The sequence below is a fragment of the Drosophila suzukii genome, chromosome X (assembly GCF_043229965.1).
Source record: "Drosophila suzukii chromosome X, CBGP_Dsuzu_IsoJpt1.0, whole genome shotgun sequence".
NCBI lineage: Eukaryota > Metazoa > Arthropoda > Insecta > Diptera > Drosophilidae > Drosophila > Drosophila suzukii.
In genome coordinates this window covers 27,555,687-27,579,206 of record NC_092084.1, presented here as the reverse complement: position 1 = coordinate 27,579,206, position 23,520 = coordinate 27,555,687, and the positions used below count along the sequence as shown (strand labels likewise).

The 23,520-nt window shown below is 38.4% G+C and overlaps 1 protein-coding gene and 1 pseudogene across 1 annotated transcript in view; one reads left to right on the top strand and one right to left on the bottom strand.

Annotated features, from left to right (window-relative positions):
* The first annotated feature begins 1,614 nt into the window (after nucleotides 1–1,614).
* On the top strand, nucleotides 1,615–1,793 carry LOC118878209 (5.8S ribosomal RNA; annotated as a pseudogene).
* Nucleotides 1,794–12,287: 10,494 nt separating this feature from the next.
* LOC108014038 (RNA polymerase I-specific transcription initiation factor RRN3) overlaps nucleotides 12,288–23,520 on the bottom strand; it is a 90,431-nt gene continuing 79,198 nt past the window's right edge. Inside the window, exons 5-6 of the mRNA XM_017080055.4 lie at nucleotides 12,696–12,945; nucleotides 12,288–12,634 (exon numbers count right to left, since the gene is read on the bottom strand). Coding sequence (XP_016935544.1) covers nucleotides 12,466–12,634; nucleotides 12,696–12,945 — 419 coding nt within the window. The 3' untranslated portion in view covers nucleotides 12,288–12,465. The remainder of the gene's footprint in view (nucleotides 12,635–12,695; nucleotides 12,946–23,520) is intronic.

The following is a 23,520-nucleotide window of genomic DNA, read 5'->3' as shown; positions in this document are numbered from 1 at the left end:
TTAATCAAGAACGAAAGTTAGAGGTTCGAAGGCGATCAGCTACCGCCCTAGTTCTAACCATAAACGATGCCAGCTAGCAATTGGCTGTAGCTACTTTTATTGGCTCTCTCAGTCGCTTACCGGGAAACCAAAGCTTTTGGGCTCCGGGGGAAGTATGGTTGCAAAGCTGAAACTTAAAGGAATTGACGGAAGGGCACCACCAGGAGTGGAGCCTGCGGCTTAATTTGACTCAACACGGGAAAACTTACCAGGTCCGAACATAAGTGTGTAAGACAGATTGATAGCTCTTTCTCGAATCTATGGGTGGTGGTGCATGGCCGTTCTTAGTTCGTGGAGTGATTTGTCTGGTTAATTCCGATAACGAACGAGACTCAAATATATTAAATAGATATCTTCAGGATTATGGTGTTGAAGCTTATATAGCCTTCATTCATGGTGGCAGTAAAATGTTTATTGTGTTTGAATGTGTTTATATAAGTGGAGCCGTACCTGTTGGTTTGTCCCATTATAAGGACACTAGCTTCTTAAATGGACAAATTGCGTCTAGCAACGATAAGATTGAGCAATAACATGTCTGTGATGCTATTAGATGTCCTGGGCTGCACGGGCGCTACAATGAAAGTATCAACGTGTATTTCCTAGACCGAGAGGTCTGGGTAAACCGCTGTACCACTTCCATGCTTGAGATTGTGAACTGAAACTGTTCACATGAACTTGGAATTCCCAGTAAGTGTGTGTCATTAACTCGCATTGATTACGTCCCTGCCCTTTATACACACCGCCCGTCGCTACTACCGATGTAATTATTTAGTGAGGTCTCCGGACGTGATCACTGTGACGCCTTGTGTGTTACGTTTGTTTCCAAAAGTTGACCGAACTTGGTTATTTAGAGGAAGTAAAAGTCGTAACAAGGTTTCCGTAGGTGAACCTGCGGAAGGATCATTATTGTTTAATATCCTTACCGTTAAAAAAAAAATTTGTTTTTATTATAATAATATATTATAGTAGAAAAAATAAAGTATAAATTGCCAAATATATGATCTTTTATACATCAAATAAAACTTGGAAAAAGCAAATCGAAATAATAATTGTAATAATAAATATTTTGTGTATAAATATATTATTGCATTAGATAATAAGATAAATAAATAAGCAAGAAAGCAAAAGCAAACAAATAACAAATTCGAACAAGCAAATCGAAATTATTAAAATTATTTAATAATATTATTATATTGTATATTAAATGCAATTAATACGACACTGTGTGCATTTGGACCTAAATATTCACGCGTTGCAATATGTATTGTTCATCTCAGTTATGCGCATACATTGGATAATGCAACAACCTAAAATGTACAATGTTGTACCTGATTAATTCAGGTTAATGATTTATATAAATTTCAATATATATCGCTTAAAAGTATCAATACCGCAAATGCCATTAAAAAAATACTTCATATATTATTGGTTATATGAAACTAAGGCATTTCGCAGCATTCGCTTTAGGTATAAAAATAAATTTATTGAAGGAATTGATATATGCCAATAAAATGGTGTATTTTTAATTTCTTTCAATAAAAACATATATGACAAAACTAACAAACCAATATATAAAACTCTAAGCGGTGGATCAATCGGCTCATGGGTCGATGAAAAACTTAGCAAACTGTGCGTCATCGTGTGAACTGCAGGACACATGAACATCGACATTTTGAACGCATATCGCAGTCCATGCTGTTATGTACTTTAATTAATTTTATAGTGCTGCTTGGACTACATATGGTTGAGGGTTGTAAGACTGTGCTAATTAAGTTGTTTATACAAATTTTATAATGAAATTTTATAAGCATATGGTATATTATTGGATAATAATAATATAATTATTTTATTCATAATATTAACAAATATATGAAAACCATTATCTCACATTAGTAATCAATTTGAATATGAAAAACGAAGAGAAATATTTTCTTTTCAATCAAATAATACTGAGAAATGTCTAGCGTAAAAAAATGTATCTAGAATTGTCTCTTATTAACGATTAGAAAATAGGAAACCGTTGTCAATATTATTATTCTTCGTTGAATCGTTAGACCAAACGAATGTCACACAATATATATAATATATATATAATATAATATATATATATAAAATATAACAAATTTATTAAAATGTTTTATTATTATATATAAAGAATTAAGTGCAAATAAAAGTTACACACTCAACTCAAATGGGACTACCCCCTGAATTTAAGCATATTAATTAGGGGATGAAAAGAAACTAACCTGGATTTTCTTAGTAGCGGCGAGCGAAAAGAAATCAGTTCAGCACTAAGTCACTTCGTCTATATGGCAAATGTGTGATGCAGTGTATGGAGCGTCAATATTCTAGTATGAGAAATTGACGATTTAAGTCCTCCTTTAATGAGGCCATTAACCCATAGAGGGTGCCAGACCCGTATAACGTTAATGATTACTAGATGATGTTTCCAAAGAATCGTGTTGCTTGATAGTGGAACACTAAGTGGGTGGTAAACTCCATCTACAACTAAATATAACCATGAGACCGATAGTACACAAGTACCGTGAGGAAATGTTAAAAAGAACTCTGAATAGATAGTTAAAAAGTACGTGAAACTTCTTAGAGGTTAAGCCCGATGAACCTGAATATCCGTTATGGAAAATTCATCATTAAAATTTTAATATTTAAACAATATTATGATAATAGTGTGAATGTTTTTCCATATTAGGACATTGTAATCTATAAGTATACAAAACGTATCATAAAATATTTGAATGAAGACTCGGTCGACACTTAGGAAGACTGCTCTAGCTATTTGATAGCCCGTGGCTCCGGCGAATCTTGCCGATTCTGACGTGAATTGGTTGTTTCCAGAAGTCTGGAAAGCGCAGCCGTTAACTACCTTGAGTCCGGTATCGAAGGCGATCCCTTCCAACGAGGAACCATGTGCTTGGGGGGAGTATAGAGGAGACCCGGTCGACTGTTACGAGTACAGCTCTGGCGACGTCGAACGATTGCCCGAATAGTCAAGCAGTTTTTGGTAGACGTGGCACCGTCTCACCCTAGTCAGAGAACATTGACCCATCCCTAAGCCCCAACAGCCCAACTCTTCGCCATCTCTTACGACTGGCAGGGAAAGTACCCGGTGCAACGGAGGCCAACAAGCACGAAGGATCCCCGAGACGTCGTCACACGATACACTTTCATACACATCATTAAAATTGTAATATTTAAACAATATTATGATAAAAGTGTGCATTTTTTCCATATTAGGACATTGTAATCTATTAGTATACAAAATTTATCATAAAATATAACTTATAGTTTATTTAAATTAATTTGCTTGCATTTTAACACAGAATAAATGTTATTAATTTGATAAAGTGCTGATAGATTTATATGAATACAGTGCGTTAATTTTTAGGAATTATATAATGGCATAATTATCATTGATTTTTGTGTTTATTACATGCACTTGTATGATTAACAATGCGAAAGATTCAGGATACCTTCGGGATCCGTCTTGAAACACGGACCAAGGAGTCTAACATATGTGCAGGTTATTGGGATATGAACCTAATAGCGTAATTAACTTGACTGATAATGGGATTAGTTTTTTAACTATTTATAGCTAATTAACACAGTCCCGGGGCGTTCTATATAGTTATGTATAATGATATTTATATTATTTATGCCTCTAACTGGAACGTACCTTGAGCATATATGCTGTGACCCGAAAGATGGTGAACTATACTTGATCAGGTTGAAGTCAGGGGAAACCCTGATGGAAGACCGAAACAGTTCTGACGTGCAAATCGATTGTCAGAACTGAGTATAGGGGCGAAAGACCAATCGAACCATCTAGTAGCTGGTTCCTTCCAAAGTTTCCCTTAGGATAGCTGGAACGTACCTTGAGCATATATGCTGTGACCCGAAAGATGGTGAACTATACTTGATGAGGTTGAAGTCAGGGGAAACCCTGATGGAAGACCGAAACAGTTCTGACGTGCAAGTCGATTGTCAGAACTGAGTATAGGGGCGAAGGACCAATCGAACCATCTAGTAGCTGGTTCCTTCCGAAGTTTCCCTCAGGATAGCTGGAACGTACATTGAGCATATATGCTGTAACCCGAAAGATGGTAAACTATACTTGATCAGGTTGAAGTCAGGGGAAACCCTGATGGAAGACCGAAACAGTTCTGACGTGCAAATCGATTGTCAGAACTGATTATAGGGGCGAAAGACCAATCGAACCATTTAGTAGCTGGTTCCTTCCGAAGTTTCCCTCAGGATAGCTGGTGCTATATATATATAAAATAATCTTATCTGGTTAAGCGAATGATTAGAGGCCTTAGTGTAGAAACGATCTTAACCTATTCTCAAACTTTAAATGGGTAAGATCCTTAACTTTCTTGATATGAAGCTCAAGGTTATGATATAATGTGCCCAGTGGTCAACTTTTGGTAAGCAGAACTGGCGCTGTGGGATGAACCAAACGTAATGTTACGGTGCCCAAATTAACAACTCACCGAGACGTCGTCACACGATAAGCATCAGCACAATTCCATACACTTTGGAACCGGAGCCGTTTATAAACGCCTCATAACCCAAATTCTGAGCTGTTTAACCGGGCGACCATGTTAACCATAAATATGGTGGGACAAACGCACAAATCTACTGGGCTAGTCTCACTAATTTCATACGGAGCAAAAATATAAAAAAAAGTTCAATACAATGGCTTCTGATAACTCCATATACAACTAAATATAACCATGAGACCGATAGTAAACAAGTACCGTGAGGAAAAGTTGAAAAGAACTCTGAATAGAGAGTTAAACAGTACGTGAAACAGCTGAAATATCCGTTATGGAAAATTCATCATTAAAATTGTAATATTTAAACAATATTATGATAATAGTGTGCATTTTTTCCATATTAGGACATTGTAATCTATTAGTATACAAAATTTATCATAAACTATAACTTGGTTGCTTAAAACAGCAGGACGGTGATCATGGAAGTCGAAATCCGCTAAAGAGTGTGTTGTAGTATGCACATATATTGAATAACTACTGTACCTAGAGTACTTGAAGCAAACACACTGTAACACTTTGTTGCAGTGTTCACATAAACAAAGGCCCGGTCAAAAACCTAAGTGGCCGAAACACGAGTCGATCGGCGCGCTCACAGAAAGTGCAAGTGTCAGCATTCTGTTGCACACGCCAGCCACTCAGCCAAACTCAAGTACATACATATAGAAATAGTTGCCATCCCAAAGCTGAAGAAGACGTGCGCGGATGACTGCGAGGGACCACTGTACTCCCCCTTCTGCGAGTACACCTGTGTAGCCAGCACCGGTCCCCCACCATGAGGTACAGCCTGTGCAGCCAGCACCGGTACCAAGGAAGAGTGAACCGACAGCGCTTTAACAAATGTTAAAATTGAGCGACATAAAAGTTGCCCAATTAGAGTATGGCCTGAAAACCATACACAAAATAGGCAGGAAATTATATGTCATGTAGAGTAAGTCATCTTTTATTTGTTATTGTAATTCTTTATTTAAAATCCTGTCCCCATATAGAGTAGACATCTTTTATTTGTTATTGTAAATCTTTATTTAAAATCTTTATTCAAAATCTGGAGTTGTCAAGTCAAGTTGTTTCTGACTTCACAATTCTCTTAGGTTCTAAGTAAGCCTAAGTCTCGTAGCTGCGCTGCCTACAGTTGGATGGCAGAGAGACGGCTATGTATATCTTATGTATATTAAAGTATTTAATTATGCTCCCTTTAGCTGGAGCGCGAGGGTATATGTATGTACTTGAGTTTGGCTGAGCGGCCGGCGTGTGCAACAGAATGCTGACACTTGCACTTTCTGTGAGCGCGCCGATCGACTCATGTTTCGGCCACTTAGGTTTTTGACCGGGCCTTTGTTTATGTGAACACTGCAACAAAGTGTTACAGTGTGTTTGCTTCAAGTACTCTAGGTACAGTAGTTATTCAATATATGTGCATACTACATACATACAACTCACCTGCCGAAGCAACTAGCCCTTAAAATGGATGGCGCTTAAGTTGTATACCTATACATTACCGCTAAAGTAGATGACTTGTATTACCTTTGATATAAATTTTGAAGCTTTAGTGAGTAGGAAGGTACAATGGTATGCGTAGAAGTGTTTGGTGTACGCCTGCATGGAGCTGCCATTGGTACAGATCCTGGTGGTAGTAGCAAATAATCGAATGAGACCTTGGAGGACTGAAGTGGAGAAGGGTTTCGTGTGAACAGTGGTTGATCACGAGTTAGTCGGTCCTAAGTTCAAGGCGAAAGCCGAAAATTTTCAAGTAAAACACAAATGCCATACAAATATATTATATTATATAAATCAAGATAATTAATTTACTTGAATAATTTGGAACGAAAGGGAATACGGTTCCAATTCCGTAACCTGTTGAGTATTAAATATGGGCCTCGTGCTCATCCTGGCAACAGGAACGACCATAAATAAGCCGTCGAGAGATATCGGAAGAGTTTTCTTTTCTGTTTTATAGCCGTACTACCATGGAAGTCTTTCGCAGAGAGATATGGTAGATGGGCTAGAAGAGCATGGCATATACTGTTGTGTCGATATTTTCTCCTCGGATCTTGAAAATTTATGGTGGGGACACGCAAACTTCTCAACAGGCCGTACCATTATCCGCAGCTGGTCTCCAAGGTGAAGAGTCTCAAGTTGATAGAACAATGTAGGTAAAGGAAGTCTGCAAATTAGATCCGTAACTTCGGATCGGGCTTGATTGGGAAACAATAACAATAACAGGTTTATGTGCTTGTTCTGGGTAAATAGTGTCTGGCGTTTATGTTGGTCACTTGTTCTTCGGATAGTTTAGTTACGTTACCAATTGTGGAACTTTCTTGCCAAAATTGTTAAGAATTTAATTGTTCTTAATTGTGTTAAACCAATTAGTTCTTATAAATTATAACGATTATCAATTAACAACCAATTCAGAACTGGCACAGACTTGAGGAATCAGACTGTCTAATTAAAACAAAGCATTGTGATGGCCCTAGCGGGTGTTGACACAATGTGATTTCTGCCCAGTGCTCTGAATGTCAAAGTGAAGAAATTCAAGAAGGCGCGGGTCAACGGCGGGAGTAACTATGACTCTCTTAAGTCGAGAGAAGGAGAAGTGGAAGCGAAAGAGGAAGGAGCGCTTTTGTGTCGTGACCAAAGGAAGGGACGGTACAGCACCGACTGTTGGACTCTAGTGTGTTGCCGTGTGCAGAAGGCGAAAGGTCGAACGGTAAAACCGTGGCTTTTAGATGCTGGTGTGATGTCGTGTGCAAAGGAGACGAGGAGAGGATAAACGGTACCAGGAGGCGTATATAAGCGGAGCTAGCGACTAAAGCTGGACCAGTCATCAATAATCCAACCACGAGTGAACATGTCCAATAAAGTCAAAGTCAAGGAGATACAGTAGTAAAAGTCAGCAAGGAGCAAGATCGTTGCGTCGATACATTCGGGACAGCATAGTCACCGAATTGAGACAAAGGTAGCTGGCAATACACGGCTTATTTGAATGAAGACTCGGTCGACACTTAGGAAGACTGCTCTAGCTATTTGATAGCCCGTGGCTCCGGCGAATCTTGCCGATTGTTCGTACCCAAAGGTACTCAACATGACCACACCCAACAAATCAAGCAGTAGCCAAGTTGGGAACAGTACCAGGCGCTCAGTAGCACCCACTGCATATGAGAATTGCTGATCAGCATATTATATGTCTCACCGTCTCACCGACTCAACGGCACACTGACCGGCCAATGCAGTCAGCACATTTTGCAGTGTCAGCCAACTACGCAAAGCCAACTACGCAAACTGCTACCATAATCATAATTCCCTGACCAACTTTAGAATATAGCTTACTTCACTAATCATTACACTAAACTTCCGTGTTCAGGTAGTATATAAACATGTTCCAAATGAAGAATAAAACAGTTATCAACACACCTCTTAACTCCGCGGTTCTACTTCCTACATCTGGGAATAGGGCTCGTAATACACTATCTCAACTAACAGCTAACCACGTTAGCTCACCCTCAGCGCAGCTCTAGCATCGCCTGTGGTCCGGCATCGTAGTAACCATCGTTACCATTGCCGCGACGCGATCGTCCTGCCATCAAAGCGTCCCCGTGCCAGCGACAAGTGCTCATTACCCCCTTGTCCCGCGGTGTGACCCGGAAGTGTCTACTTCGGTTAGGCACAAACATTGGTGACCCCGACGTGATCCTTTAACAACAAAGGATCACACTCAAGCAACCCCCTTCCCACTGAAGGACTCACAGCTTTATCCAGCTCCACAGGATACGCTTCTTCTTCCAGCGTCACAGGAACTTCAGCTTAATCCAGCTTCACAGGATACGCTTCGTCTTCCAGCGTCACAGGAACTTCAGCTTAATCCAGCTTCACAGGATACGTTTCGTCTTCCAGCGTCACAGGAACTTCAGCTTAATCCAGCTTCACAGGATTCGCTTCTTCTTCCAGCGTCACAGAAACTTCAGCTTCATCCAGCTTCACAGGATACGCTTCTTCTTCCAGCGTCACAGGAACTTCAGCTTAATCCAGCTTCACAGGATTCGCTTCTTCTTCCAGCGTCACAGGAACTTCAGCTTCATCCAGCTTCACAGGATACGCTTCTTCTTCCAGCGTCACAGGAACTTCAGCTTAATCCAGCTTCACAGGATACGCTTCGTCTTCCAGCGTCACAGGAACTTCAGCTTAATCCAGCTTCACAGGATTCGCTTCTTCTTCCAGCGTCACAGGAACTTCAGCTTCATCCAGCTTCACAGGATACGCTTCTTCTTCCAGCGTCACAGGAACATCAGCTTCATCCAGCTTCACAGGATACTCAGCTTCATCCAGCTTTACAGGATACTCAGCTTCATCCAGCTTTACAGGATTCTTTGTTTCCAAGACACACAAAATGTCTACTTCATTCATAGAGGAAACAAGTCACACAAGAATCGATCTACACAATCGATTACTAGACAACCAAAACGAGCTGCAAGGGAAAATCCAACAGCTCATTAAGAATTATGGCAAGGATTCTGCCGACCGACGCCACCGAGACGGCTTCTATTCCGGTAAGCTAAATCAGTTAAACGATCTCTGGCAGCAGTTTTGCGACCTAGATGAAGAAGCCCAGCAAGCGGCATTACCCACTGGAAGTGAGTACTCTTCACGACTAGTAGCACTTAAAGAGCTGGTCGAAAAATATCAGAACATCTTCCTGGACAACATGCCGACTGGAAGCGGTCTTCCGAAGGCCCCCAGACGAACTTCGGCCAACATCAAGCTCACAACAAGAGATCAAGTCAAAGGAGATTCCGCAATTGACACGGTGATCCGACAGTTGCAGAGAAGATGCAACGAATTGGAGTCATCATTAACATTAGCCTCGAACGCCCCAACTGTCACCCCAGCCTTACAAAGGCACCTGGATCTCCATTGAGCGTTACTGAGGCAAGCCCACGACGAATTGGATAGCACACCTGGAGCCGCAGCTCTGGCAGAAGCAGAGCTAGCCCAATTCCACACATTATACGAGGAATACGAAATGAACCTGCTACGAGAAAACGACGCGCCAATGAGCCTAAACTTGGCACTTCCGCCAATTAGCATTCCGGAGTTCAACGGCGAGTATCTAGACTGGGCACGGTTCCATGATCTCTTTGTGGAATTGGTACATAACAAACCATATTCGGCCAGTCAAAAACTACATATTCTACAGAGTTCGCTTCGTGGTGAAGCGAGGAACGTCTTGACAGACACAGCCTACTCACAGGGTGGCTATGACGACACCTGGTTGCGGTTGAGGGCCAGGTACCAGAACGGCAAAATACTAGTATTTGCCGCCATAGCAAAAATTATTGACCATAGGCTTATAGACGGCTCATCGCGCCAACTAAGGGCCTTACATGACACTATCAAAAACTCAATGAGTACTCTTAAAAACCTCGATGTGAGCACAAAATCCTGGGATCCACTCCTGTGTTTTATTATCAGAAGAAAACTAGACCAGCAGTCTCTAGCTGCTCTGGAAAATTCAGCGGATGCACCAACGGAAATTCCAACGCTAAGGAGTGTACTGACGTTTATTGAACGGCGCGCTTGCATGCTGGAGACGATAAGCGCTCAACCTACAGCAACACTACGCCATCAGTCAGTTCACAAAGAAGAGAGCTGTAAGATTTGTCACCTAGGACCACATAATCTTAGAGCATGTAGCCGTTTCCATGAAATGGACCCCAAACCACGGCGCCAAGCCATTATTCAAATAGGAGCATGCACAAATTGTTTGTCTACAGCTCATATGGTTGAAAACTGTGGATCACCGACCAATTGTCGAGTCTGCCAGCAACGGCATCATTCACTGTTACACAAGGGACCAACTAGCAATCCAGTGGCCGGCGCAGTAACCATTGCAGGCTACGACCACGTAGGAGGATATACTATGCTCGCGACCGCCAAGGTCTCATTACAAGGGCCAAACGGTCAATTACAAACATGTCGCGCTGTAATAGATGGTGGATCACAGGTGAATCTTATCTCAAGGAGAATGGCAGATCTGCTATCTCTTAAGAAAAGGTCGCCGATTGAAATATCTGGAATCGGAGGAAAGATATCAACAGCAATTAGATCAACACTAAAGCTCTCATCATGTACATCAGGGTTTGAAAAACTATTAGAGGTATTTATTATGCCCACAGTCATTACAGACCAACCGTCAGTACCGATTACAACCGATCTTAATATTCCCGAGGGACTGCCGTTAGCAGATCCTGACTTTCGGCAACCAGGACCCATTGACCTAACTTTAGGGGTTGAAGTATTTTCTCGTGTAATTACCGGTGAACGTCTTGACCTAGGACCTAATAAACCTTTAGCACAAGGCAAAAGGCTTGGTTATGTAATCACAGGTTATATCAATAAAGAAACCTCATCTGATACGGAAATCAACCCCAATCTAATAGAAAACAGAGATGATTTTGCAGGACCGAACGCTGCTCCGATTAATATAGAACCGACTTCTCATCAATTCAAAACCTACAAGAAGGCTGACTTTGGTTCAACATTTCTAAACTTAACCAAGAAAGATCTTAGTTTTGTTGCAGAACGTCCACATACCATAGACGTGCCAAATGATCAAGTTCTACGAGGGCACAATTTCAGTCCCCACGGTAATGTCAATTTTATCGCAAAGTGGAGTGTTAAGCAGCATCAAGAAGACGTGAAGGACCTGAATCACAAACATGAACCGCAGTTGAAGGAAAGATCCACCTTGGTCAATGATTTGTTAGGTGCTTCCTATACAATTCGGTCAAGGGCTGACCGACATCACGACTTAATTGAGGGTATCCCTCAATGGGGGGGAGAATGTTCGTACCCAAAGGTACTCAACATGACCACACCCAACAAATAAAGCAGTAGCCAAGTTGGGAACAGTACCAGGCGCTCAGTAGCACCCACTGCATATGAGAATTGCTGATCAGCATATTATATGTCTCACCGTCTCACCGACTCAACGGCACACTGACCGGCCAATGCAGTCAGCACATTTTGCAGTGTCAGCCAACTACGCAAAGCCAACTACGCAAACTGCTACCATAATCATAATTCCCTGACCAACTTTAGAATATAGCTTACTTCACTAATCATTACACTAAACTTCCGTGTTCCAAGTAGTATATAAACATGTTCCAAATGAAGAATAAAACAGTTATCAACACACCTCTTAACTCCGCGGTTCTACTTCCTACATCTGGGAATAGGGCTCGTAATACACTATCTCAACTAACAGCTAACCACGTTAGCTCACCCTCAGCGCAGCTCTAGCATCGCCTGTGGTCCGGCATCGTAGTAACCATCGTTACCATTGCCGCGACGCGATCGTCCTGCCATCAAAGCGTCCCCGTGCCAGCGACAAGTGCTCATTACCCCCTTGTCCCGCGGTGTGACCCGGAAGTGTCTACTTCGGTTAGGCACAAACACCGATTCTGACGTGAATTGGTTGTTTCCAGAAGTCTGGAAAGCGCAGCCGTTAACTAACTTGAGTCCGGTATCGAAGGCGAACCCTTTCAACGAGGAACCATGTGCTTGGGGGGAGTAAAGAAAAGACCCGGTCGACTGGGTAAGGGGAGAGGGGCGACACGTAGACCTATTAAAACGATGAAGGTAATGAACATAAACAAAAAAAATCACGAGGCTGGTGATCCCTTTGGTTTGCGTTTATTAATTATTCGTATGTTTTTTAAAGACAAATAAATTCATTGAAACGGTTTTTTCATTGGTAAAGGTAACTTAGAGTCCATAACTTCATTACATTTCTTAAATAAGTTAAATGGTAAATCGCGGAAGACGGTGAAGATGAAAAGGTACCGTTTTTATCAAACTATTGGCTTGTAGACAATTCCAAATGCTTTAGCATGTCCGATATAATGAAATCGTCCTCCTCGTCATCTGGTGCTATAGAAAGGGACTTATTGGTAGAGCCACACACACAATTATCCGTGCCTTTGCATTGGTGAACTATGAAGTTTTCCTCAATATACTTCATTGATCTTAAAATGAATAAGGACTTTAGTATATTGGTAGATAAGGAATTATGCGATGAATACTTACAGCTTTAGCACATAGTGGTTGAAGGGGAATATCGTTTCAAGCTTTTCCTCGGTCTTACGTTTTCCACGGACGGAAACAATGGGTAGTTTACGCCGAGGGCTACTATGCAAAACTGTATAATAGTAGGCCAGCTGGTAAGTTCTCGAAACATTAGCGAATGCTGTGGCCACTGAGGCTAGACAATATCGCAGGGGATTTAAGTGACATCCCGCGATGCGGGATAACTGCAGACTCTCAAGAAAATGAAAATCTAAAAAATTTTTAAAAATAACAATTTAATACTGTTGTAAATGTACATGCTTAGGTATTTAAAACTGCTTTAGGACTGCTTTTTTGGTACAACTTTTAAGGCCATACTCTCACCCCGTTATGGTTTGCCTTTTCGGATCCTTTGTGCAGAATAGAAATACTAATGAAGAAAAAATTGGTTAGGTTTTTCGATTTAATGTTAATCTAGATGCCGAAGACTTCACTTTTTTATCGACACTCTTCCAAAAAACACATTTGTCACTTGCCCTAACTTCTTTCTCAGCTCTAAAGTACTTCTTACTCGTAGAGTGAAAAGGTATACTAGATTCGTCGGAAAGTATGTAACAGTTAGAAGGAAACGTTCCCAACCCCATTAAGTTTACATATTCTTGATCAGAATCATTGATCAAAGTCGATCTAGCCATGTCCGTCTGTTCATCCGTCCGCATGAACGCTGAGATCTCGGAAACTGTGCTAGGAAGCTAGGAAGTTGGAATTTGGCATACAGATTCTGAGGTTCTTGCGCAGCGCAAGTTTATTTCAGCTGGGTACCACGCCCACTCTAACGCCCTTAAGCGACTATAACACTAAAACCCGTCTAGCGCCCACATTTTTTAATATTTTGTAAAAATGTATATGAGAGTTTGTAATAATCGGATAATCGGATCGAATAAGGATGAACCTTTACTTTAAAAAAGTGGTGCCCACTGGCCTGACTTGCGAGTCTGGGAGTCCTCTGCCGGCGCTCTGCCACGACCCGTAAACGGTCGTGTGGCTCTGGAAGGCGTCTTACATTTACGCACACAAATGCAAGTCTTACGTATTATTGTTTGTGTGTGGACACCACTGCTTAAGAAGCTTTCTTTTATCTCCCTACCCCACCCCTCTTCCTATGTGACATGTTGCAGTAATTGATAAGAACTAAATCTCATTTGTTTTTTTTTCAAAATATTAAAAAATGTGGGTGTAGTAGTCGTTTGAGAGCGTTAGAGTGGGCGTAGCACCCTGCTGAAATAAACTTGCGCTGCGCAGAGCACCCAAGATTCTGCATGCCAAGTCCCAACACTCCAGCTCGTATAGTTTCCGAGATCTGCGTTCATAGGGACAGACGGACAAGGCTAGATCGACTCGTTTACTCTACGAGTAACGGGTATAACAAGAAAGAAGGACATCTTCGTCAAGCCGAAGTTTATGTACCCTTGCAGGTCGTTTCTATCGGAGCAATACATATTCAGAGCATTCCGATTTTAAGAAAATAAATTAAAAACAAGGAAGAACGCTATAGTTGAGTACCTCTAGTATCAGATATCCGTTACATGCGCCACCTACCCGCTACCCGATCTCAATATATGGTTATGTGGGCGGTAGACAGATTTAAGCGTTATAGGCGTTATATTGGGCGTGGCAAACATTTTTTGGATCAATCGATAGGTATTGACGAGACAAATACATTTCAGTTAAAATTTTTTATCTAGCATGAAAATTGTGGGCCCCACAGGTTTGGTCGGTTTGTGGGCGTTAGAGTGGGCGTGGCAATATTTCTTTGGATCAATCGCTACGTATTGACGAGACTACTACATTTCAGTTAAAATTTTGTATCAAGCAAAAAAAATTGTGGGCGGAGAACAATACGTTTCAGTTGAAGTTTTGGGCGGTTTGTGGGCGTTAGATTGGGCGTGGAACCCTGCTGAAATAAACATGCGCTGCGCAGGAATCTCAGGAATCTGCATGCCTAATCCCAGTATTGTAGCTTGTATAGTTTTCGAGATCTCAGCGTTCATACGGACAGACGGAAACCGCAAAAGGATCATTATATCAGTTATTGTTCCTTAGATCGTTAATAGTTACTTGGATAACTGTGGTAATTCTAGAGCTAATACATGCAATTAAAACATGAACCTTATGGGACATGTGCTTTTATTAGGCTAAAACCAAACGATCGCAAGATTGTTATATTGGTTGAACTCTAGATAACATGCAGATCGTTTGGTCTTGTACCGACGATAGATCTTTCAAATGTCTGCCCTATCAACTTTTGATGGTAGTATCTAGGACTTCCATGGTTGCAACGGGTAACGGGGAATCAGAGTTCGATTCTGGAGAGGGAGCATGAGAAACGGCTACCACATCTAAGGAAGGCAGCAGGCGCGTAAATTACCCACTCCCAGCTCAAGGAGGTACTGACTAAAAATAACAATACAGGACTCATATCCGAGGCCCTGTAAATCTTTAACAAGGACCAATTGGAGGGCAAGTCTGGTGCCAGCAGTCGCGGTAATTCCAGCTCCAAAGTTGTTGCGGTTAAAATGTTCGTAGTTGAACTTGTGCTTCATACGGGTAGTACAACTTACAATTGTGGTTAGTACTATACCTTTATGCATGTAAACGTATTACCGGTGGACTTCTTACATGTGCTTAGATACTTGTATTTTTTCATATGTTCCTCCTATTTAAAATCCTGCTTTAGTGCTCTTAAACGAGTGGTATTGTGGGCCGGTACAATTACTTTAAACAAATAAGAGTGCTAAAGCAGGCTTCAAATGCCTGAATATTCTGTGCATGGGATAATGAAATAAGACCTCTGTTCTGCTTTCATTGGTTTTCAGATCAAGAGGTAATGATTAATAGAAGCAGTTTGGGGGCATTAGTATTACGACGCGAGAGGTGAAATTCTTGCACTGTCATAAGACTAAATTAAGCGAAAGCATTTGCCAAAGATGTTTTCATTAATCAAGAACGAAAGTTAGAGGTTCGAAGGCGATCAGATACCGCTCTAGTTCTAACCATAAACGATGCCAGCTAGCAACTTTTATGGCTCTCTCAGTAGCTAAGAATTGTTTATACGAAAGCTGGAAAACTTGCACACGATTGTTGTGTCTAAAGTCAAAAGTCTAAATAAGTCTTTATTGATATATATATATATATATATATATATATAGATATATATATAGATTTTTTTTAGTGTACATAAGAATATTAGATTAATATTGAAGTTTACACAGTTATCACAAATCGTAAATATTTTCTTTGAGCGGATATAGTTATCACAAACCGTAGTTCTCACATTTTTATACCCGTTACTCGTAGAGTAAAAGGGTATACTAGATTCGTCGGAAGGTATGTAACAGGCAGAAGGAAGCGTTTCCGATCAGGATCACTAACCGAGTCGATCTAGCCATGTCTGTCTGTCCGTATGAACGCTGAGATCTCGGAAACTATACAAGCTACAATACTGGGATTGGCATGCAGATTCCTGAGATTCCTGCGCAGCGCAAGTTTGTTTCAGCAGAGTGCCACGCCCACTCTAACGCCCACAAACCGCCCAAAACTGTGGCTCCTACAGTTTTGATGCTAGAATAAAAATTTTAACTGAATTAACTAAAATTTTTCTCGTCAATACCTATCGATTGACCCAAAAAAAAGTTTGCCACGCCCACTCTAACGCCCACAAACCGTTAGAACATGTGGCGCCCACAATTTTCATGCTAGATAAAAAATTTTAGCTGAAATGTATTGGTCTCGTCAATACCTATAGATTGATCAAAAATAAAATTTGCCACGCCCACTCTAACGCCCATAACGCTTAAATCTGTCTACCGCCGGTAGGTGGCGTATTTCAATCTCGCTTTGCTGCTTCCATATCTCCATTTCCCTTTGGTCCCATTAGCTGGGTAACGGGTATCTGACAGTCGAGGTACTCGACTATAGCGTTCTTCCTTGTTTTTTGTATATATTCATAGTTTATCTAAAAAACAAAATTTTTTTTTCTTAGGACGTTTATAGTTATTACAAACCACAACCTTTTTTGGAAAGATATAGTTATCACAAACCTCAGTTCTCACGCTTGTTCTTCTGCAAATGGTATAAATACTGTATGTATAGCACTAGAGTAATTCAGAAGTAGCTCGCCCTATTTAAGCTGTCCGTCATGTCGAGCTTTCAGGAGCAGTGGAACGAGCCCGGAAGCGTCTCTGCCGCCGATAAAGAGCGTAAAAGCCTTACCCTTTAACACGCCAATACCAATAGAAAACGCCGAAGTGGAAAGAACGCGATTTGGGGCAAAGCATGCTCACATGTGAAAACTTCGTCGCATTTCGAAGGGGAGCTTTAAATTCGTCAAACAAAGAATTGATGGAGACAATTATACTCTCAACTTTTATCAAAAAGAGGAACAAAAACGAAAAACAATGAAATTTTTATCAATATTAAAAGCAAAAAAATACTCCTGTGTCTAGTAACAATACTACGACTAGTAACAATCCTACGTCTAGTAACAATCATTCGGCTAATGAAATACGTTATTGTGATGTCTGTAATCTAAATGTTGCAAAAATTTGTTGGTCGCACCACTTACGCACCAACTCGCATAAACAGTTATCTAGTGCACTAATAAGTGATAGCTTAAGGTGTATAAGAAGTGCATTTCGCAATCGCATTGAAACTTATATAATCACAAATCCCAATAAAGAATGCTTGAATATCGCATTATTTCAGCAATCAATCAAAGAAAAAGTGATCAATTTACTCCAAGACGTTAAAAAATACACATCAATATAAAATTAAATTTCGAACAATTTTGCAATAAGGTTTTAAATAAAGAGAGTGGAGATCATTGCCAAATCAATCTTAAGTCCTTCAAAACGAAAATGCTAACTTTAAATCAAACGATGTGTGAGAATGAAAATCTAAAGAAATAATCGATGATTTATATAACCATATAAAAAATGAAATGAGTGAATTTCAAGAACGAGTCATTGGTTGGTCACTTATTGAAATTGTGCATTTGGAAGGGAATATAAATAAATATCAGCCCAAAAGGGGTTCAAATTACATTTGTTTCCCGAGCAAAATATTAAACAAAAAAGCCTGCATCAATGTGCAAAATGAAGATGTTTATTGCTTTAAATGGGCAATAATATCGGCTCTCATTAAAGTTGATTATAATAACTATATACCCGCTCAATATAACCTTAGAAGCATTCACAACATTAAATAATAACTATAAATAATAATAAATCGTTAAATTTTAGTGGGTTAAAGTTCCCCATACAGGTTTATAGCATAAAAACCTTCGAAGAAAATAAACCTGAAATAAGTATAACGGTGTTGGGAATAGACATCGATGGAAGCACAATAATCGGACCATATTATTTTACCAATAATGAAACTAGCAACGTATTACACTCTATATATCTACTAATTCTCGAGCAGGATGATAAATATCACTGTGTGGATTAAAAATTTTTCAAAGTAACTATTATATTAGAAAATTTAAAAAAAAAAATATTATATATATTTCTTCGTTGCTCCCCTCTCCTCCATAAGATTACTTAGAAACCAAATGACGAAAAGAGAGAGGAAAATGCTTCTATGATAGCAGCAAACTGGAAAAACATAGTTTGGAGTGTAATAAAATTATCACTGAGATGCCGTCAAATAACAATTAGATTTTACAATTTTAAAATTTTAAAAATCAATTAGATGTTCCTTTTGTTGTATGTGCTGATTTTGAATGTATTTTGGAAGGGATAGATATTAAAAGTTCGGATAACATAAATGTAATTCAAAACATATACCGTATGCATATATACTTGGATATATATCGAATATATCGTGGTGAAGATTGTGCATGGCATTTTATAGGCAGCATATATAGAGATTGTTTAATGTTGTATGAAAATCACATAAAGATAAAGATGCCGTTAAGTCCGCTATCAATCGAACAATTAAATTCATATCACTCAGAACTAAATTATAGTATATGTGAAAATTTATTCACTGATAAATGTAAAAAAAATTTAGATCATTGCCTCCTAACAGGTGAATATAGAGGTGTGGCTCATAACAATTGTAATATAAACCATTAATTGTCAAAATTTTTTCCAATATTTTTCCATAATCTCTCAGCATACTATAGTTATTTATTTGTGAAAGAATTATCAAAAATTGATGATGAAATTTCTATAATACCACTAAAAAAATAGTTTTATACATCCATATCAAAGAAAATTTTGATAAGAAAAAATGAAATTTTGGAACTTCGATTTTTAGATTAATTTAGATTTATGTCTTCCAGTCTAGACAGCTTAGCAAGTTATTTAAAAGAAGAAAATTTATGCAAGATAAAATCATTTTTCGAAGAACCGGACAAATTTCAAATGGTAAAACGTAAGGGCACATTTCCCTATAGCTATTTAAATTCAGTTGAACGATTGCAAAATACACAATTACCGCCACGTGAAACTTTTTATAATTAATTCACTGATAGAAACTATTCTGAAGAGAGTTATGAGCACGCGCAAAACGTTTGGAATGCCGTCAAGTGTGAAAATTTATTGAATTATTTACTGCTTAAAGATAGACGTGCTTCTGCTATGCGAGATCTATGAGAATTTTGGAAAAGTGTGCAAAAAAATGTATAATTTAGATCAGTGGTCGGCACACACATACCATCACAAGTTTGCCTTGCATTAGTGTGAGTGTAACAAACACGAAGTTTGCGCGCGGCGTGCTGAAGCGAGACGTTTCTCTGCTTTGCACTGAGATCCTCTGCCGCAGCAACAAAAAAGCGAGCCGAAGTTGAGAAAAAAATTACCCGAAGACCCATGCCGAAGTCACACGAACATGTACGTTATACGTGAGCGAGCAGAGGATGGGCAGAACACTTCCCTATGCTCACTAGATAGGCCGCTGCCGACCACTGATTTAGATCCATGTCAATATTACATAACGCCTGGTCTAACATGAAATGCAATGTTGGAAAAAAAATAAAATCCAGTTAGAACTACTCACCGATATTGATATGTATAATTTAATAATGAAAGGCATTAAAGGTGGTCTTGTTCAATGCAGTAAACGTCATTCAATTGCATATAATAAATACCTAAAGAACGATTACGAAAAATTATATCGAATACTTAGATGTTAATAATTTATATGGGTATGCCATGTACAAGCTATTCTATATAAAAATTTTAAATGGGTAGAAAAAACCAAAGAGGGTACTTTTAAAAGATTTTAATTTAAACACGTGCGTGAGTGATCATCTAATTGGTTATATTTTAGAGGTAGACTTGGAATAAACTGAAAACTTGCACAGCCAGCACAATGATTTACCATTTTGTCCGCAAAACAAAAAAAATGAAAATATGCAACAACCAAAATTGATTGAAGACTTGATAAACAAATATAATTGTATAATTCACTATAGAAATTTGCAACAATGTCTTAAACATAGAATGATTTTAAAAAAAATTCATCGAATATTACAATTTGATTAATCCGATTGGCTTAAAAAATATATTGGTTGTAATAATCATCACAGAACATTGGCTGTTAATAAATTTGAAAACAATTTTTTCAAACTGCTTAACAATGCAGTCTATGGCAAGACTATGGAGAATGTTGACAAGAGAAAAGCATTTAAATTAGTGACCAGTTGGGAGAGTAGAGATAGAAAATTAGGAGCTAGTAGAAAATTAGGAATGTAATACAATTTACCGGTGATATGTTCGCAATACAAATAAAAAATGTGCATGTTCTGTCTATATTGGTTTCACCGTTCTAGAATTATAGTTTCCACAGTGACTATATAAAGCAGAAATATCAAGAAAATATCAATTTAATGTATACGGATACTGATTCTTTTATCTATGATATCAAGACTATAGATTTTTATGATGACATTCGTTTTGAAATTGATCAGCATTTCGATACATCAGAATATGTTGAAGATAAAGTTTTTAATTAACCATAGATAATAAATAAATAAAAAAAATGCATGCAAGGGGAAAATAATAAAAGAATTTATTGGACTCAGAGCTAAAATGTATTCGATACAAATCTCTAATACAAATAATTCTGAAACAACACCAACAACAACAACAACAGCCTATTTTCGAGAATGCTTGTATAAAAAAAATAATTTGGAACAATGTACCTATTTAAATCGAAATTACATCAAATTTTGTACGCAAGAGTATACAAAAGTCACCCTAAACTATTTAGATGTTTAGCGCTATGTAAAAGAGAATTATATAAACACTCTTGCATGGGGTCATTAACACATACCCTAAATTAAGCTAAAATAAAACGCACACACACGAATATGTAAACAAAAAAATTGAATATTTTTTAAAACATCTTACATTTATTTTTTTGAAATAAAAATTATACAAAATGTTAAACATAAATGACCGCAGCTGTATGTATTGAATTTTTGTTCATTTCCATAGTTATATTCAATGGGTGGTTTTAAATCGTAGTATTCTGTATAATTTATATTCTAGATATATGCTACCCAATGCGTGCCACTACCGCTTTCGATATACCACCATCGTTGACCCATGTTTTCTTGGGGAGACGACCACGCATAAAAATACCACGAAAGTGTCTAAAATGCTCTTTACCAAAATCAATTAAATCAATATCGGTCCCTTTCCCATCGCAATTGATATCATGCATCGGATATGTCGTGTCGCTTCAGATAATTGCTCTTTACCATTTTTGACATCGTTTATGGCTTTAGCAAGAGCTATTCTACCACTAGCAAGACCGCCAATTGCACCAAGTGCAGTCAAAACTGGTATCAAGGGTAGCAGTCCACAAATGTTTGGTAATGGTATCACTCTCGCAATATTTGGGGTATTGCTTGCTAAGCCTAGCGGTCTTCGTCGTTGGCCCCGATAAAAACGTGGTGGGATTGATTGTTGAGATATCTTAATAGCTTCATCGACACTCTTTGGATTTCTTCGGTTCAAAATTCGTCTCGTTTGACTCACAATGCTTCCGAATGATTTTTATTTGTTTGTTGACATCGACGCTGTTTTTTATTACTACCCGATTTCCTCTTATCTCGACGTTGACAAGATTTGTTCTTAGTCATGCCTAGATCGAATTAAACTTTTGTTTTTATTGCGTTTGTCACAAATCAAGCAGCAGAACGTTCATTTAGGCCACTATCTTTTGCTTTAACACGTTCCCAGGCTCTTTCAGCTAATATATCATCGGCCTGGTGTCGATTTTTCAAGTCTTTGAACTGTGAATATGCAATATCGTGTTGTCGACACGCTGCGTCTAGCGGATTAATCCCTTTGTCTCCGCGTTTCAAACGCTCTGCAAGTTTTGTGCCTGGTCCACAAAATTGATATCCTGGTAAATGAAGATAAATGGGTAGTTTGTTAATTAAGTTGTTGACGAATCCACTACCAGTTCTATACTGATTCAAATTTAATTTATGTTTATAATTTATACGCATTATTTATTATTTAAATTATTGCATATGTATTTGTATGTCTGTGTATGACTATTTATATTAAACAAAAACGAAATATATACCCAAATATTTATAGTATTTTCATTAGTAGTTGATAGAATTAGCTTAATAAAACAACAACAACAACAATAACTACAACATAAAAAAAAATTTAATAATATTAAAAATGCGATACATAAAACAAACCAGACAAATTAAAGTTCGAAATGTCGATCAAATTTGTGGTGAGCGGGATAGGAGCAAAAAATTACGCATAGCCCATTGTTACCATCTAATTATGGAAAAACAAACGTAATGATAAGTTTAATCGAAAGTCCCAATGGACTTAAATTTCAAAATATATATATCTAATCAAAATCGGTTTATCAGCCCAAGTATTAATATTTAATGAAAGTGATTAATCCAATTAAGGGACTACACATGTTCACGTTTTCAGACAAGGAACAATTTGTGAGCCCAGATAGAGCTAGACCATATTCAATAATGATATTTGATGATTTGATTTATATGATGAGCAAACAGCAATAAGAGATTATTTCTGAATTTCATCAATTTCATCTGACAGAGATGCCGGACCGGTGGAAAAAGGTGTGAGCGATAATTAAACCGAACATTTTTTCGATTCGCAAGAAATAATCTTCCTAATATTAAAGATACAGTGTGTGCAAGCCAGTATTACATTTTTTCTAAAATCAAAATAAAAGACAAAAGCTAGTTTCCATTGGCACTGAATTAAAAAATAATTTGTTAAAAGTAAGGTGTATTTATGTATTTATGTCGATCTGGCAACTCCGATATTTATATAGAGTTACCGGAGTTTAATTGTGACCATTTCACGCTTTCAGGTTGAATAAGAGTCAACTTTCGTGTGTTGCCGAATTCACGAAATGGCGTTTATGCACACACGAATCGGGTGAAATCGCGAAATGAAAGCGTGAATTCGGCATCGCACAAACACAGTAATAGACTCCTTCTATCTATGTCAAGCTTATACAAAAATACCAAAACATTCAATACGTGACAACGCTAATTTGATTATAATTTTTAAACAAGATGGAATTAATATTAAACATGTTTACAATGATCATGTTATAGGCGATATGACTTTTATACAATTTATAAAAATTTGCGAGGAATGCTGAAAGCAAAAATATGAAGTTGTTCTCATAAGTAAAGATAATAATATTGACAAGGGACGGTATAGAAAAGGATTCGATAGTTTTATAGATATATAAACAGCTCTGGATCAGCTCCGTATAAGCTCTGGATGAGCTCCGTATCAACTTTACATCAGCTATATAA